At 42.2% G+C, this 15,022-nt stretch overlaps 1 protein-coding gene across 2 annotated transcripts in view; it reads left to right on the top strand.

The window, feature by feature from the left end:
* Positions 1-13,750, top strand: part of LOC143820838 (ATP-dependent translocase ABCB1-like) — a 47,442-nt gene extending 33,692 nt beyond the window's left edge. For both annotated transcript variants that reach the window (XM_077304141.1, XM_077304140.1), the window contains exons 21-28: positions 1,220-1,423; positions 3,772-3,872; positions 5,433-5,573; positions 6,902-7,058; positions 7,765-7,962; positions 10,294-10,500; positions 12,087-12,233; positions 12,608-13,750. In XM_077304141.1, coding sequence (XP_077160256.1) covers positions 1,220-1,423; positions 3,772-3,872; positions 5,433-5,573; positions 6,902-7,058; positions 7,765-7,962; positions 10,294-10,500; positions 12,087-12,233; positions 12,608-12,814 — 1,362 coding nt within the window. In that variant the 3' untranslated portion in view covers positions 12,815-13,750. The remainder of the gene's footprint in view (positions 1-1,219; positions 1,424-3,771; positions 3,873-5,432; positions 5,574-6,901; positions 7,059-7,764; positions 7,963-10,293; positions 10,501-12,086; positions 12,234-12,607) is intronic.
* Positions 13,751-15,022: the final 1,272 nt, after the last annotated feature.

Genomic DNA, 15,022 nt, shown 5'->3' with positions numbered 1-15,022 from the left:
TTAGTTGGCAGCAAATGTTGCTGGAAGCAAAGCAGCAGCAAGGAAGGTAAAAATGGCAGTGGATTAATGGTACTCAAGTTAAACTGCCTGGATGGTAGTTGTTGGGGACTTCTTCCCCCTCCTTTTAAAAACATGGGGATTGCGTTTGCTCTACTCCAGTCTATTGGAACTTCCCCTGTTCTCCAAGAGTTCTCAGTAGGACAGAATAGGATGAATTTAGTGTAGCATGTGGTTCATTAACCATCCTTAGATATGTGACTGCCACATGAACTCTTTGCTACCAAGCATTAAGTATATTAGGAAAATGACATCATCACATGGGGCCCTCCCTAAAGTTACTCACCCCCTCCTGAATGTGAGATGGGGAGGTAGAAATAAAGACTCATGGTTGATCAATTGTTTTAATTGTTTTATTCTGATTGTAATTATTTATAATTGTTGTTGTGAACCACCCCTAGTCAAATATCCGTGAAAGGGGCAGTATAAAAATCTATACATACATACATATATACCGTCACTTGACCATTACAATCAAGAACACTGTTACTACTACAGGTCAAAAAGATTACAACCCAACCTAATATTAGGCATTGTATCTTCTCAAAAAGGGAGCTTTGACTTTTGAAAGCATATGTCCCAAAAATCTTGTTGGTCTCTAAGGTGCTCCTGAACCTGAATCTTCTGTCATTGCATGCACTTCTTCATTGCCAAGGCTTGGTAAGAAGTACAGTGAGCTGGTATATTGAAACAATTTCTCTAGCCTTGTCCAGGTAGGCCAGAGCTGTTTGCAAAGATGGGAGAGACAGGCAGATACTGCAGGGGTAGGCAGCTGGGAAGACAAATGAGGGGGTGGGTCAGTTACTGAAAGAAAAGCCAACTATCTTTCCAGGTGCCTACTTGTGGTGTCTTTCCAGCCTCGTCTCCATAACCAGCTCTGGCCTGGGCAAGCCTAGGAATGGGATGCAGGCTATGTCCATCTAGCCTTGCCCAGAGGCAGCGTTCTTGCTCAGAGCTCAGCTTCCAAGCTCTGCAGAACCTGTTGACAACTAGTCTTGTTCAGACACAAGATATCACAAACACAATGCTACAGGTCGCTGGCATTCCACTGCATCTTACCATACTTCAAGCACTGTTAACAAACCATCCACAGAACAAAAGGGGTGTTCGACCAGCATTTGCAGTAATAGTAACATCTGCAATTTGTTTTCCCCTTCCTCAGGCTACAGGGGCCAGGCTGGGTTTGATTGCCCAAAACATTGCCAACCTTGGAACAGGGATTATTATCTCACTGGTATATGGCTGGCAACTGACACTTCTGATCTTGATTGTGGTGCCAATCATCGCTGTATCAGGGCTTATTGAAATGAGAATGTTGGCTGGTCATGCCCAGAAAGATAAGAAGGAACTTGAAGGTGCAGGAAAGGTAAGTATCTGGCGCAATGAAGATATGCTGTCTGTTACTTCCATCATTACTCTTTTTGATTGTGATACAGATCTCTTCCCAAATAAACCTTTTAAATTCTTCCCCTTAGCCTTCTTCCAACACAAATCTCTCTTTCAGCTCTTCCCTTGATGATGATATGCTGCAACTCAGACCCCTCCCCTCCTTGTGTAACCTGGGCAGTGACTCCTTCTCACTGCCCTGGAACTGAGTCCAAGCCAGCCCAGGACAGTGTTGTCCTAGTCTCTGGAACTCCTTCCACATATTATGAACAATAATGCACTTTCAATTGTACTTTTGCAGCTGGATTTTCTTGTGCAGAACAGGCAAAGCACTATACCCCCCGCAGGGCTTTACATTCTGCGGGTACTAATTTGTTTGGTCATTCCTGGCCCCAGGGAAGCGTGCCTGGCCTCGACCAGGGCCAGGGCCTTTTTGGTCCTGTCCCCTACCTGGTGGAATGAGCTCCCAGAGGAATTGTGGGCCCTGCAGGAGCCTTTAACATTCTGTAGGGCCTGCAAGATGGAGCGCTTCCACCAGGTCTATAATTGAGGCTGGTGCGGCTAGGAAGATTTGTATGGCCCCCTCCCAGGGCAGAGTCTGCACTTACTTTGTTTATTCCATTGTCAATCCTGTTGAATTCAGATTGCTTTGAACTCGGGTCTTCCTCTACCCGCCCTCCCCATTGAAACAGGAAAGTGTTCTGCACGTGGTTAGGGTAGTTCAGAAGGGGGCGGGGAGCAAAGCCTCTTTCTTTTCTTGAGGGGGGGGGGAGAGGAGCCAAGGATCAAAAAAGGCAGAGAAGGGAGAAAAAATCCAGGACCGACAGAAGTTGAGAGAAATTAGAGGCTTCTCCTTTAAGGCATGCTTGTCACATGACCAGGTATGGCCTATCAGATGTTTTATTGGGGGAATGAGAATAGACTAGTAAATTTTCTGCTGTATCTTCTTCTTGATTAGTGAGATTGTATTGTTTTTCTGTGTGGGGTTTTAATGAGGGTTTTATGGGGATTTTATTCAGACACATGTAACCCACTATGAGCCAGCTGGGAGTGGCAGGTAATAAATCAAAATAACAATAATAAGAAGAAATAATAATAATAATAAAGTCTACTTCTAAACTGGATTGGAAGTTTATTAACCATTGTATGTGGAGTGGAGGACAGAAGATGCTCCAGATTTGAATAGTGAAGGGAAGAGACATACTGTAACAGCTCCTAAACTGACATATTTGGGTGTCACAATAATGACTGTGGGATTAAAAAAAGAATATCATGGGCATTAACACAGCTTCCTATCACACTTGCGCTTTCCCTTCCTCTTGTCATGAGCTCAGGATGACTGAACGATTCCTGTCTGGGAAACCTTGAGTCAAACACCAATTTTCTGTTACACCCGAATGCCCATTCTTGGGTAAACCAGAGTCTATTTCTTCCCCACAAATTAGGTTGAAACTGTAATTTAGAACTCCTCTTTTGGGGCAAGTAGAAAATTGTAGTTTGTCCAGGTGTGCTTTACTACTGTGGCAAATGGGAAATGCCCAAGTCTTTCCAAATCAGGAAATTTTCAGTCATGCTGTGGGCATGAGTGGGGAGGGGAATGATTCAGCATGGCTCATTTGTGCACCCACTCAGAACAAAGAGAGGTTGGTCACAATGTCTCAGTTCACCAAGTATACTGTTAAAAAAGGGATTCCAGCCAGTTCTCGCAGTATTATCTTCTGATTTCTAATGATAATGGCTGGAAATAACAGGGATTTCATGAAAGGGACTGCTGTATCTGAGCTGGGAAATACTTGATGATTTTGGGGGTGGAGTCTGAGGAGGATTATTTATTTATTATTTTAATTTCTATCCTGCCACTGTCCGTGGACTCGTGGCGGGTTACATAAATGGGTTGGGTTTGGGGAGATCATGCCCTACAGTCCACCTTCCAAAGTGAACTCTGTCACCTGGAGATTATCTCAGCCACTAGCTGGAGGTTGACAATCCTTTAAAAGGAGGTGGAGAAGAGATGAGAAGCTTGCATTTCCCCTCCCACATGTGTTGCGCCCTCTCTGCAGCTGCACAAAGCTAGTGCTCTTACGGGACCGCAGGGTCATTTTAGGAATACAGGGCCACCGACACAATCTGTGTGACTGCTGAGCTGACCCTGACAATGCTTGCGTTTTGGTGCCAGGATCTGGAAGTTCATTTTAAAGTCAGAGGAGTGCCAGACTGTGAAAACCAATTAATTGCTATTTATAAGTTAATCCCCTGCTCCAGGTTGGCTGGTACAAATTCTAATTGGGGCCCTAGTAAGTTTTGGTCATGCGTTCCCTTGTTTTACAGATTGCAACCGAAGCAATAGGGAATATCCGAACCGTTGTTTCCCTCACTCAGGAGAGAAAATTTGAACAAATGTATCGAGAGAGTTTGGTGGGGCCATACAGGTAAGAGCAGCTGACCTGACTCAGACCAAAACAGACTTGACCTTCTGATGGCCCAGGGCCTGGTCTGGGCCTTTTAGGATTGTTTGCGTAGTGTGCAGTACCCAAATAGAGTGACCGCTAGACTGGAAAACCTTTTATGATTTTTATTCAACTGCAGAAGAACAAAAATGACAGGTGGGTTGGTCCCAAAAGAGCTTGTGTGTAGAACAAAGGATTGCATGAGACTTTATAATGTTCCATTGAAGGCAGGGAAAGATGATGCTTTTTGGGGTCTCCACCCCTTGCACATCCCACAGGGCCACCCATTGCTATTATGCTAAGTCACCAGGAAAAGGTTGCAAGAGTTCTCTTGTTAATATAAACAATTGCATCCAGCCTTGAGAATAGAACATATCAGCCTTGGTAACATTTCAAAATACAGTCAAGAACAAGTTTCTTGGCCTCCTGTTACGAAACAGTCTGGTACACCAAGCTTCTCTTTACAGAATAATAATTAAGAAAATATTATTTCAACCCCTACTCCATCACTTGGAGTTCCAAATGCACTGGTCAAAGTAGTCCGTACATTTCATGCTCAGAGGAACCCGATTTGTATTGCAGCGAGGAAGAAGGGTGTTTTTGAAGTCTGTTTTCCCTGGCTGTTTTAGCAAGCTGACATGACCCCACGTAGATTCAAGTGGGTAGCCGTGTTGGCCTGAAGTAGCACAACAAAATTTGAGTCCAGTAGCATGGACTCGAAAGCTCACGCTTTGAATAAATCTTCGTTGGTCTTAAAGGTGTTATTGGAATCAAGTTTTGTTAGGACCCCACATAGTTGGTGTCTGCCCCACTAGAGCATGCCTGTGAGGTTTGCATACAATGTCTGTTTGTCTGGCCTATGGGCAGTTCCATGGGCTTTTTCAGACAAGAAAAACAATGTGAGGAGAGGGTGTTTGACTCCTCCCTCATTCCTTCTGCATCACAGTCTCGGTCCAAACTGGGATTCCCTGTAAGTGCTGTTGAAAAAGAACAATTGCTTGGGAGCACCATCTGCAGAACTCCCAGCCTCAAAGCCGATGGGGTTGCCAATGGGAAGCTGTGACTTGACAGTCAATTTGTTATGCTCAGGGCTTGCCTTCAAATGATCTGCCTTTTCCCCAAGCACTAGTCTTGTGAAATCTGGCTGACCATTTAGCATGATGGTAGGACTTCAGAGAGAGTCTTCAATTTAAAACAAAAACCAAAAAACTTCAGTATTGCTTTCCCTTTTCCCTTTAATTTATTCTTTTTGAAGGCATAGTCAGAATGTTGTATGTATCTAATGTAGCCCTGAGTCTGCCCCAACCAGCAGAGCTGGGCTGGAAATATATGATCCTTCCTTAAACTCCTGGCCACCACCAACAAAAGGTAACCATGTCTTTCATTCCGTGCTCCTGCTCCGTAACCGAGAGGAACAACTTTGGTGGTGTCATCTGTGGGGAGGCAGGTTGGGAACCAGGTTGGGAACCAGGATTTTAATTAATACAGTAGTTCTGGATATACCCATGTGCAGAAAAACCAACAAAACTTTTTTTGTTTCAGAAATTCTGTGAAGAAAGCACATATTCACGGACTGACATATGCTCTTTCCCAAGCAATGATGTACTTCACCTATGCAGGGTGTTTTCGGTTTGGTGCCTTTCTTGTAGGAAATGACTACATGGATTTTAAATCTGTTTTCTTGTAAGTATTTCTGTTGTCTTTTTTTTTTTTTAAGTCCATCCAGGTCTCCTTGTGTTTGTTAAGATGACAGGAAATGGGAGAGTTCGTCTACCATTCAGAGACAACCTGAGGTTGCTTTCCCAGTTCATGTGGGCACTGGCTTGGATTATTTTACTTTGGATGGAGGTTACCTGAAGTGCCTGGGTGAGTCTTTACCGTTTCCACACTAGGAACTTCGCTGCTCCAGCTCCCATGTGGGCGCACAAATCCAGGGCAGACAAGGGCAACCTGCCCCAGCTCAAAGCCCAGCACGAAGCCTCCAGTGCGGAAACGGTATAGCTACCTTTCTCAAATGGAGTAGGTCAAGGTAGTATATTTCTAGAGTCTGTTTTTTTAAACTTCACTACTACATTAATTGAATGAGTTGATACCAACTGTGCTCCTGAACTTCTGCGTTTGAAAGCTCAACTCCCATTCTGCAGTAGCACCAAAGATGGAGTATGTGCGCTTGTCCTACTTCATGGCTTAGCAGTCATCCAAATATGGATGGAGTGGCTGTGTAGACCTGGCATATTTAAGCTACAATATGCATGAGACCGAAATGAACAATCAGTGTCCCTCACACAATCCAGGAATCAGCCATGCAGCCTGGATCTGTGTGCATTAGATCTTCCATGTGTAGGCCCTACGCAAACATTAATTCAGGGGCATCCTCTGGGTGCAAAAGCAGGACAGATGCATTCAGCAGGCCGGGGCCAGAAGGTGCAGCATTGCTTCCTCACCCCAAGGGGCCTGTCATTGACCTTTTAAACTGTCATCCAACAACACTTTATTTACTGTCATTTAGACCGAAACAACAAATGCAAAGTGAAACGTTGAATGCATTTCAAACTCAGAATAATAAAATAAAACAGTAATTTATATACAATTTGCAAACTTATGATTATGATAAGGAATGCACAAAAATGTAGTGTGAAATTTTTGCACATCTTAATGGCGGCAGCACAGAATTTAGCGGTACATTGGGTAATTTGGGGGTTCTCATAGCTTAAAAGGTTCTTTATCTTTTCTTTTGCTGTCAGACCTGAGTACCTCTCTAATATAATTTGTATTGGTAAAAAATGCTCCCTTGTTTCAACCTGATTTCTGGGGCAGGGGCATAGCCTCTGAGAGAGGGGCAGAAAGTTGTTGTCCTGATTCTGCAGCTTGTGACATGCCAGGGCAGGAACTAGCATCATGCATTAGCATTAGTTGTATATTTTTATTGCCATTTCACCGCAAATACTGTAATCTCAATATCCTGCTTTCAGCAGTCAAGTTATCTCATTCACTTTTGCTTGCATTTCCAGGGTATTCTCCTGCATTGTCTTTGGCGCCATGGCACTAGGGCAGACTTCTTCATTTACACCAGATTATGCCAAAGCCAAAGTGTCAGCCGCTCACATGTTCCAGTTGTTTGAAACAGTACCTGCCATAGACAATTACAGTGAGGAAGGACTGAAGCCTGTAAGTGGATGACAGGATTTTATTTTCTAACCTATCAAAAGATCCCAAACACTTGGTGCATTTCTGCACCCGTTAAATGCAGTGAAATGCTTACCTAATGTAGCCATTCAGCTGGTGTAACACTATTTTTACTGATGTGTTGAAATTGCCTTGTTGTTGTCCCTGCTCTGAGGCCTCCTGTCCTCCAACAGCCTCTGGATTGCGGACATTGTTTTCTCCAGCAATGTCCCGAGATCTTTATTGCTGAGTGAGGACTAGAATCTTAGTTTGAGGTTTATCTGTGGTCATCTGGAAGACCTGGAGTATCTAATATGATATGCATTCTGTCATGTGAAAGGGCCATTGTGCCATTCAAATCATAGCCCATCCACAACACCAACGGTGGTGTCTGTGGTGATTGCTGGACTAGGAGTCAGAAGAAATAAGTGCCTCGTTTGTTCAGCTCCTCTGGAAGGAGCCCTAAAGAACAGGGGGGAAGCAGTTCAGGCTTGTCTCAGTGGAAGAGGATCCCACTGGGACCAGCCCTCAGTTTCCACTGGCAGATTTCTAGCTCTGTCCATCTTACAAATGCAGAATTAGAATTGCACTGTTTACTTTAACCAAGGAAAATTGCAAATTCCAAGCCTATCAACATGATTCAAAGTCACCCTCTCCTGGAGTTTAACTCAGCCACTTTCTAAAGGCATGGCTGTTACATTAATTCTAGGACCAATTTAGCAGTGACATTGCCCTCAAGGAAGTAGCCTTCAACTATCCAACCCGGCCAGATGTCTCAGTGCTCCAAGGACTGAATGTCGCAATAGAAAAGGGAAAGACGTTGGCTCTCGTGGGAAGCAGTGGCTGTGGGAAGAGCACCGTGGTCCAGTTGCTGGAAAGATTCTACGACCCTTTCAGTGGAGTAGTGGTAGGTCTATATTGCTTTTAACAAGAATAATGGAACATTGTAGATTTCTGCAGTAGTTCTCCCAGTGTAAATAGTTACTGAAGAGAAATGGATTTTTTTTAGATTTGTGATATGATTACATTGAATCATTCTTAAAATGGAAACACATATTGCTGAACTGGAAAACGCTCTCCCAAATGTGGGGACAGGGGAACCCTAGGAACAGGATGGGGAAGGTCAGATTGTTGCAGTGGGGAATCCGCAAAAATTATAAATAGAAATCCCCCACAGGATCCAAGCTTTTGTCACAGTGCTTTGAGCACCCTTGCTCTGGAGTGATGGTCAATACTGCAAAATGGGAATGAGCAAATGAGATTTAGTAATAAAACATTTCTTTTCTTGGTTAATATCTTTCAATGCCTGTTTAATGATGGAATTATTTGACTTTATTTTCCATCAGTATTGATAGCAACGAAGGGCCAAACCTGGAATATTCCAAATAACAAAATACACTTCAGAATTCTTTCCTCATATTATTTTAAGATCTGTAGGGTTGCCAGTCTCCAGGAGGAACTTAGAAATGTTCCCCAGTTACAACTGGTCTCCAGACTACAGAGATTAGTTCCCATGGAGAAAATAGCTATTTTGGAAGGTAGACTCTATAGCATTGTACCCCACTGAGATCCCCCTCCTCCATAGCTGCCAACTGCAAATCTCCAAGGCTTTTCCAACCAGGGACTGGCAACCCTGTATAAATGTTCAATTGTTTACAATCCATGTAAAGAAATGCAGTTTTTAATTGCATAGTTCATCAAATTAACTGATGAAATCAATATTTAGAATACGTAAGGTCTGCCGTAAGTGTCCTGGATTAAAACCAGTTTTCAATTAATACAATATTTGGACAGTGATAAAGGAAAGGGTGTAAAACCTGTTTTGAGCATGTCACATTCCCCTGCAAAAGCAGATATGGGAGGTATTTTGGATTCCTCTGTGTCCATGAAATGGTGGAAATTACAAAGGGTACCTACTGGAGCCATTCCACATAAAAACTGACTTGGCCATTAATACTAAGGCTTGGTAACATTCAGAGTGGACTACCATAGCAAACTCTCCATGGGGCTGCCCAGGATAATGGTTCAAATGTGTGAGCTGGAACAAAACATAGCAGCCAGGGTCCTGACTGGGTGTAACCACTGCTGTCTCAGTTGCTTTTGCTGCCAGTTGGCTTCTTGAGTCCAACACAAAACGTTTAGATTTTAAAGCACGAAATAGCTTGAATCTCAAGTCTCTGCTTTGTCTCATATGTATTCCTCTAGGCCAGGTAGGTGAAGCCTTTCTGTAGAAGTCTACAGGGTCTGAAATGAGGCTGATACGGACCCAGGGGAGCCATCTTGGGCAACTTTTCCAGGATAAAAATTGCCTAAATAAAGAGAATGCCTTAGAAAATTCAGAATGCTTTACATGCATTGCTGATTCTCACTGGAGTGGGGAACGTGAGTCTGGGCGGGGATACTGAATGGGGTCTTCCTTCATGGAGCAGTGTTCAGTCATGTGAGCCCATGCCAAAGTGTATTACTTGTAAAAACACTAGGCTGTTATGCCACCTTGGCTGGTTATATTATAGCCCTGCAAGGCAGGTCAGTCAGTCAGTCAGTAACCTTTTATTGGCATAAAGCAAGGCAGGTCATCCTTTGCACCTTATCACAGATATATGGAGCTGAGCCCGGCAGCAAGTGGGCTGTTAGAATTCAGCACTGAGGTCAAACAACACAATATGTTGGTTCAAAAACTTGACACGGAAGTGAATGCTTAATACTAGACAGCGAAAAGCAGCTGTAGGGAACCCAATTATTTCCTGGGAACCGGGGATTGGCTATAGCCTGCCATTCTGAGGATTGAATTTGTACCCCCACCCATTGCTTTTAAGGGACAAAAGACCAAACTATTTCGTATCTCATATTTCCCCTAACAAAGTTAAAGTGGTGGTGGAGGGGGCAGCATGGGACCAAGAGGCAAAGAGTATCCCCCGCTCTTCATAGATAAGGATTCACAATGTAATGTGCAGCGTGGCCATAGTCACTTTCAGCACAGTTCAAAGTAGAGCTCTATCCTAAGCCCACTGGCTTCCATAGAAGGGTGTAACATTGCTTAGAAATGTGCTGCAGGCTGCACAAGCATTTCACAAGCCTATATAATTCACCGTTGAATGGTGTGATAAGGAGTGTCGTAAATATCGAAGTGCGTTTAAAGGACTTGTCTGCGGCCCCTTGACAGACTAGAAATATATTTTTGAAGTTTGCTCGTGTTTCCCCACTTCGGAAGTGTTAACTCGCTTTCTTCTTTCTTTAGCTGTTGGATAAGCAGAATGCGAAAGAGTTAAACGTTCAGTGGCTGAGATCTCAGATTGGAATAGTCTCTCAAGAACCGGTCCTCTTTGACTGCAGCATAGCTGAGAACATCGCCTACGGTGATAACAGCCGAATGGTGTCGCATGACGAAATTGTAAACGTCGCGAAAGCAGCCAACATACACTCCTTCATTGAATCCCTACCAGATGTAAGTGGCTTCTTTGTGTCTTTAAAAAATACAGGATAGCAAAGGAAGGATACGGAAAGGGGGGAAAAGGTGATCACACAACGTAGTTATCGAGATCATATTTAGGAGAACATATGAAACAGAAAATATTTCTCCCCAGTACCCCCTTCATTGTATATGTGAAGATATTATCTGTAACATTCACTAGTCCTCATTACTGGTGGGGTATATTTATATTCAGCATCTTACATTTCAAACTTCATAACTTTGTTTTGCAGCGACATCATCAATTTATTCATTATTATTATTATTATTATTATTATTATTATATTTATATCCTGCCACTCCCTTATAATGAACTGCACACTCGCTATTCATTTTTGCAAGGGTGTAATATATCTCCTAACACATAAATTAGTGAAAGATACTCAGCAGAGTCCTTTGCTTCTTTGTTTTCTCGCTTTTTAGGACTTTGCGTTCTATTCCCTGGAAGTAAATTTAAACAGAATTGGTGGTCTAATTAGGTGTGTGTTAAAAAGGCAGTATAGGCAGGTGGTGACACAAATGAAACACAAAGGATTTGCTGATAACACTGAACTATTTTTAAAATAGGAATGCTTTTTTTAAAAGCACTTCACAACGCGTGCTTCTCGGTGATAACAATTATTAGCAGCGATGGCTGGCTCAGTTTATGCAGACTGGTGTAGAGTTTATGCAGATTTCCCCCTGCCTGACTATCATAAGTCATTGGGGAAGCATTTGCCACCCCAGTCATAACTCCAGGACCATGATGTTTACCCACCTTATTCCTTCCTGTCCCTTGGGCTGTTTTACTAAGATATGACATGGATTTCCAAAAGATGTTGCTTTGCAGTTCTCACTTGACTTTCTGCACAAACCCAGACTGTTAAGCCACATTGTGACTATCATGAATTGAACTGGGTGAATTGAATTGCCTAAACTTGGGGATTCTATTACCTCCAAATGCCCATGTTAATGCTGTGGTTTTAGGTAGCCTTCCTGCAGGAAGAGCTGAAGAATCCTTCTTTACCCAGGAATTTTGCCCTTTGTTAACTCATTCCTTTCAGCTTCTGATCAGACTATGCTATATAAGCAAATGTGATTGAACAGTGTTTCTCAGGATTGTATTAGCCACTTCTTTTGGATGTGTTCCATCAGCTAATGACATTTTGCCTTTCTGTGTTATCAAGCTGTGTGTTTCATTAATTCACCATGTTTCCTTGCAAAAAATATCCCTTAATTTGTGCTAGACGGGCCTCTTTTTGGTGAACCATAGACAAGAGTTGTACTGACTCCGTATGCCGGAGCTGCTTCACTGGACATGGCACCAGCTATAATTTTGCTGGCAGAATATGGATGGTTGTTGTAGCAGTTCGGCAGTTCACGTGCCGTCTTTCTCTGAACTGCAGAGTAATGCATCAGGAAACTGGACTCACAGCTTTTTTAACAAGATGTGTATACCTCAGAATTACTGGTCATGGAGTTCTTAATATTTAATACACTCTGAGTCATTTCATGTATGTCAAATGTATCAAATGAGATTGTGACCTAGCAGGTTTGAGTAAATTAATCTTTATTGCACACAGAAATATAATACTTCTGTGGGAGACAAAGGGGCTCAGCTCTCTGGGGGCCAGAAACAACGCATCGCTATTGCGCGAGCCTTAATCCGCTATCCAAAAATTCTTCTACTAGATGAAGCAACTTCTGCACTTGATACTGAAAGTGAAAAGGTAATTCTTTGCGGTTTATGTTAAGGGAAGGGAGAATCAAAAGCATAGGATGCCCATCAACAGGGTACTGTATGCCTGTGAAAGGAATTGGAGGTGTGCCTTCATAGATAAATTCCTTGTTCCGTTTTATAAATCTAGCATAATCACATATCAATACACATGAAAACAATTTCTGAGGACTTGTTTTTATCACTTGATTTTTGAACACTTGCATCTACTATAAAAGGATTTAGTAATACTATGGAACACTTACAGGAATGAGTAGCCATAGAACATACAGGGATTTCTCACCCTGTAGTGGGAGGGGGGGAGACCCTCAGAATGACAAAAAAGGGACAACATTTCTCATTCATGCAAATTGTCATTTCCAACAGGTAGTCCAAGAAGCCCTGGATAAAGCCAGACAAGGTCGTACCTGCATTATAATAGCTCATCGGTTATCTACAGTTCAGAATGCTGACAGCATAGCTGTGATCCAAAATGGGAAAGTCATAGAACAAGGAACACACCAGCAACTACTGGCTGAGAAAGGAGTCTATTACACACTAGTCACAGTTCAAGCAGGCACAGTCAATGCATAAACTAAATGCCAAATATAGCTAGAGGTGAATTTATAACTGCCATCTATAAACCTCACGAGGTACTGCTTATGCCCCCTTGCATATTAAGGACTTGCACTATTAATGGGCTGAATTCCACTAAGGATTCTCAAAATGAAAATTGCCAGTCAAGTGTGATACAAAACCATGACTTAACAGTCAGTGTAACTGTATGAACATAATTGTATGAACACAGAACACTCCCCTAACTGTGGGATGCCAAACCAGGCTGCGAACGGGCACTTCCATGTTGGTCTATGGTTTATTAACTACAATTAGTCTTAACTACAATTTTGTGAGAGGCAGGAATACGGGTATGCTGACTTCGTTTCCAGCAATGCTCTCAAACGCTCTTTGGCTATAGCAGTACCTGGCCGGAGTGAAAGCAACGAAACCAGCATTGGTCAAGGCAAGTCAGAATTTTAATGATCTGAGAGCCAATTTTCGGTTTCATAAAATAGTCCATAGCTAAAATAAGCAGCTGTTACATGTTATATCTGAACTGTTGCCATTCTTCATCATCTTGTCTGCTTTCATCTGTCTTAAATGCACTGAACCACAGACTGCTTTGAGACCTAGAAGCCAATGCAACTGAAATTGCTATGCTTATTGGCAATATTTTAGTGACTTGCACATATGACAACTGAATGAGACTGCATATGTATATGGGACTCAAGAGATCTACAAGCTACAGGATCATGTAAAAATGATTTAGAAAGTTTTTCTTATCTATGTTCACCATCAAATGCCCTGAAAAAAAAAATATCGGAATTGGAATTTAGTGATCATTTCCACTAACTCTTATTCAAAAGTAGTAACTTATGCAGAAGTATGTTCAGGGCCTAACTAGCTTTCCTTTGTTATTATGTACAAAAAGTGTAAGTACTTGTAAATAAATGATTTATTTTTGTTTCCTGAGCCTGTTGTACAATAGAACATGTTAACTTGGGACTAGACCGGTCTCATCAGATCTCAGAAACTGAGCAGGGTCAACTTTATTAATATTTGGGCAGGAGATCACCAAGGAGTAGTGGGTTGCAATGCAGAGGTAGGCAATAAATGGCAGGTATCTTCTGAATGTCTCTTGCCTTGAAAATCCAACCAGGGGATGCCATAAAGTGTGATGACAGCAATAAGATGGTGATTTTGCACTGGGGGTGGTGGTGGTGGAAGGTTTTCTGCTTATGAGCAATCTAAGTAACTTTCAAATAGTAACAGAAAACAAGATAGATTATGGGGAAAACAATCCATCAAGTTCTGTGCTAACAGTGTTACTTATCATTTATGAAAGTGTACTTGGCTTACTAGATGATCTTGATCCTCCTCAGTCTAGAATTTAAGGGGGGGTGGTAATATCAGGTCAGTCTCTACCTACTGGCAAACTCACACACGACGCTTACACTAACCACGGTTTGTTCCGAGATTTTGTTCAAGGATTATACTCAACCCCCAACCTCTCCTCTTGTGATCTTCAGATTATTTATAGGGTCCCCGAGGGGGTTAAATACTCTGCTGCTGGTAGATGGGAAAATATCTACTGCTGATTAGTTCATATCAGCAACTAATGAGTTAACGTATAACTCTAAAAATGTAAACATATTTATTGCAACATAAGCTTTTCTTAGATTATTTTATCAGATGCCTCAACTCACAATATTAATTGGCAGAAGTTTATACCCTAAGCAGCAGGCCCAGTTTCCCAATATGCAGGTGTGATGTTACACTGCAAAACCCACATAAAAGCAAGATCTGGTTAGAACATTAAATGCTTCATTTAACTGTTGAAGAAATGCCAAAGTAGGATGGATCTGCAGTGTGTACTCATGAGAAACAACTACTTTTGTAGTCCAAATCCAAGAGTAGGAAGTCTGCATATGTGTTTGTTGAATAGCTTTTGTTAAATGCCCAAGGATGCAGAAATAACCTCTTCTGGTTTGAATGTCTTAACTTTTAACGTTGTGGCATAATCTATTTTTCTTAAACCTCCTCCCCATCCCTCTGTTAGTAGATTTAAGCGTAAATATCCCTGCTATACAAATACATATCATACTTATATCAAAGTGAGCAGTAACTTAAAAACTTGTGTCCTAAAATGTGTTTGTTTTTAAGTTTTCACAAGACTGCAGCTTTGGTGGCAGCCAACTAACACAACTAACTACCTCCCTAGAACTGGCAATTCTGCAATGGATA

This window comes from Paroedura picta, chromosome 11, assembly GCF_049243985.1.
Source record: "Paroedura picta isolate Pp20150507F chromosome 11, Ppicta_v3.0, whole genome shotgun sequence".
In the NCBI taxonomy this organism is placed as follows: domain Eukaryota; kingdom Metazoa; phylum Chordata; class Lepidosauria; order Squamata; family Gekkonidae; genus Paroedura; species Paroedura picta.
The sequence above is the reverse complement of the archived record's forward strand: the minus strand, read 5'-3'. Positions and strand labels throughout refer to the sequence as shown.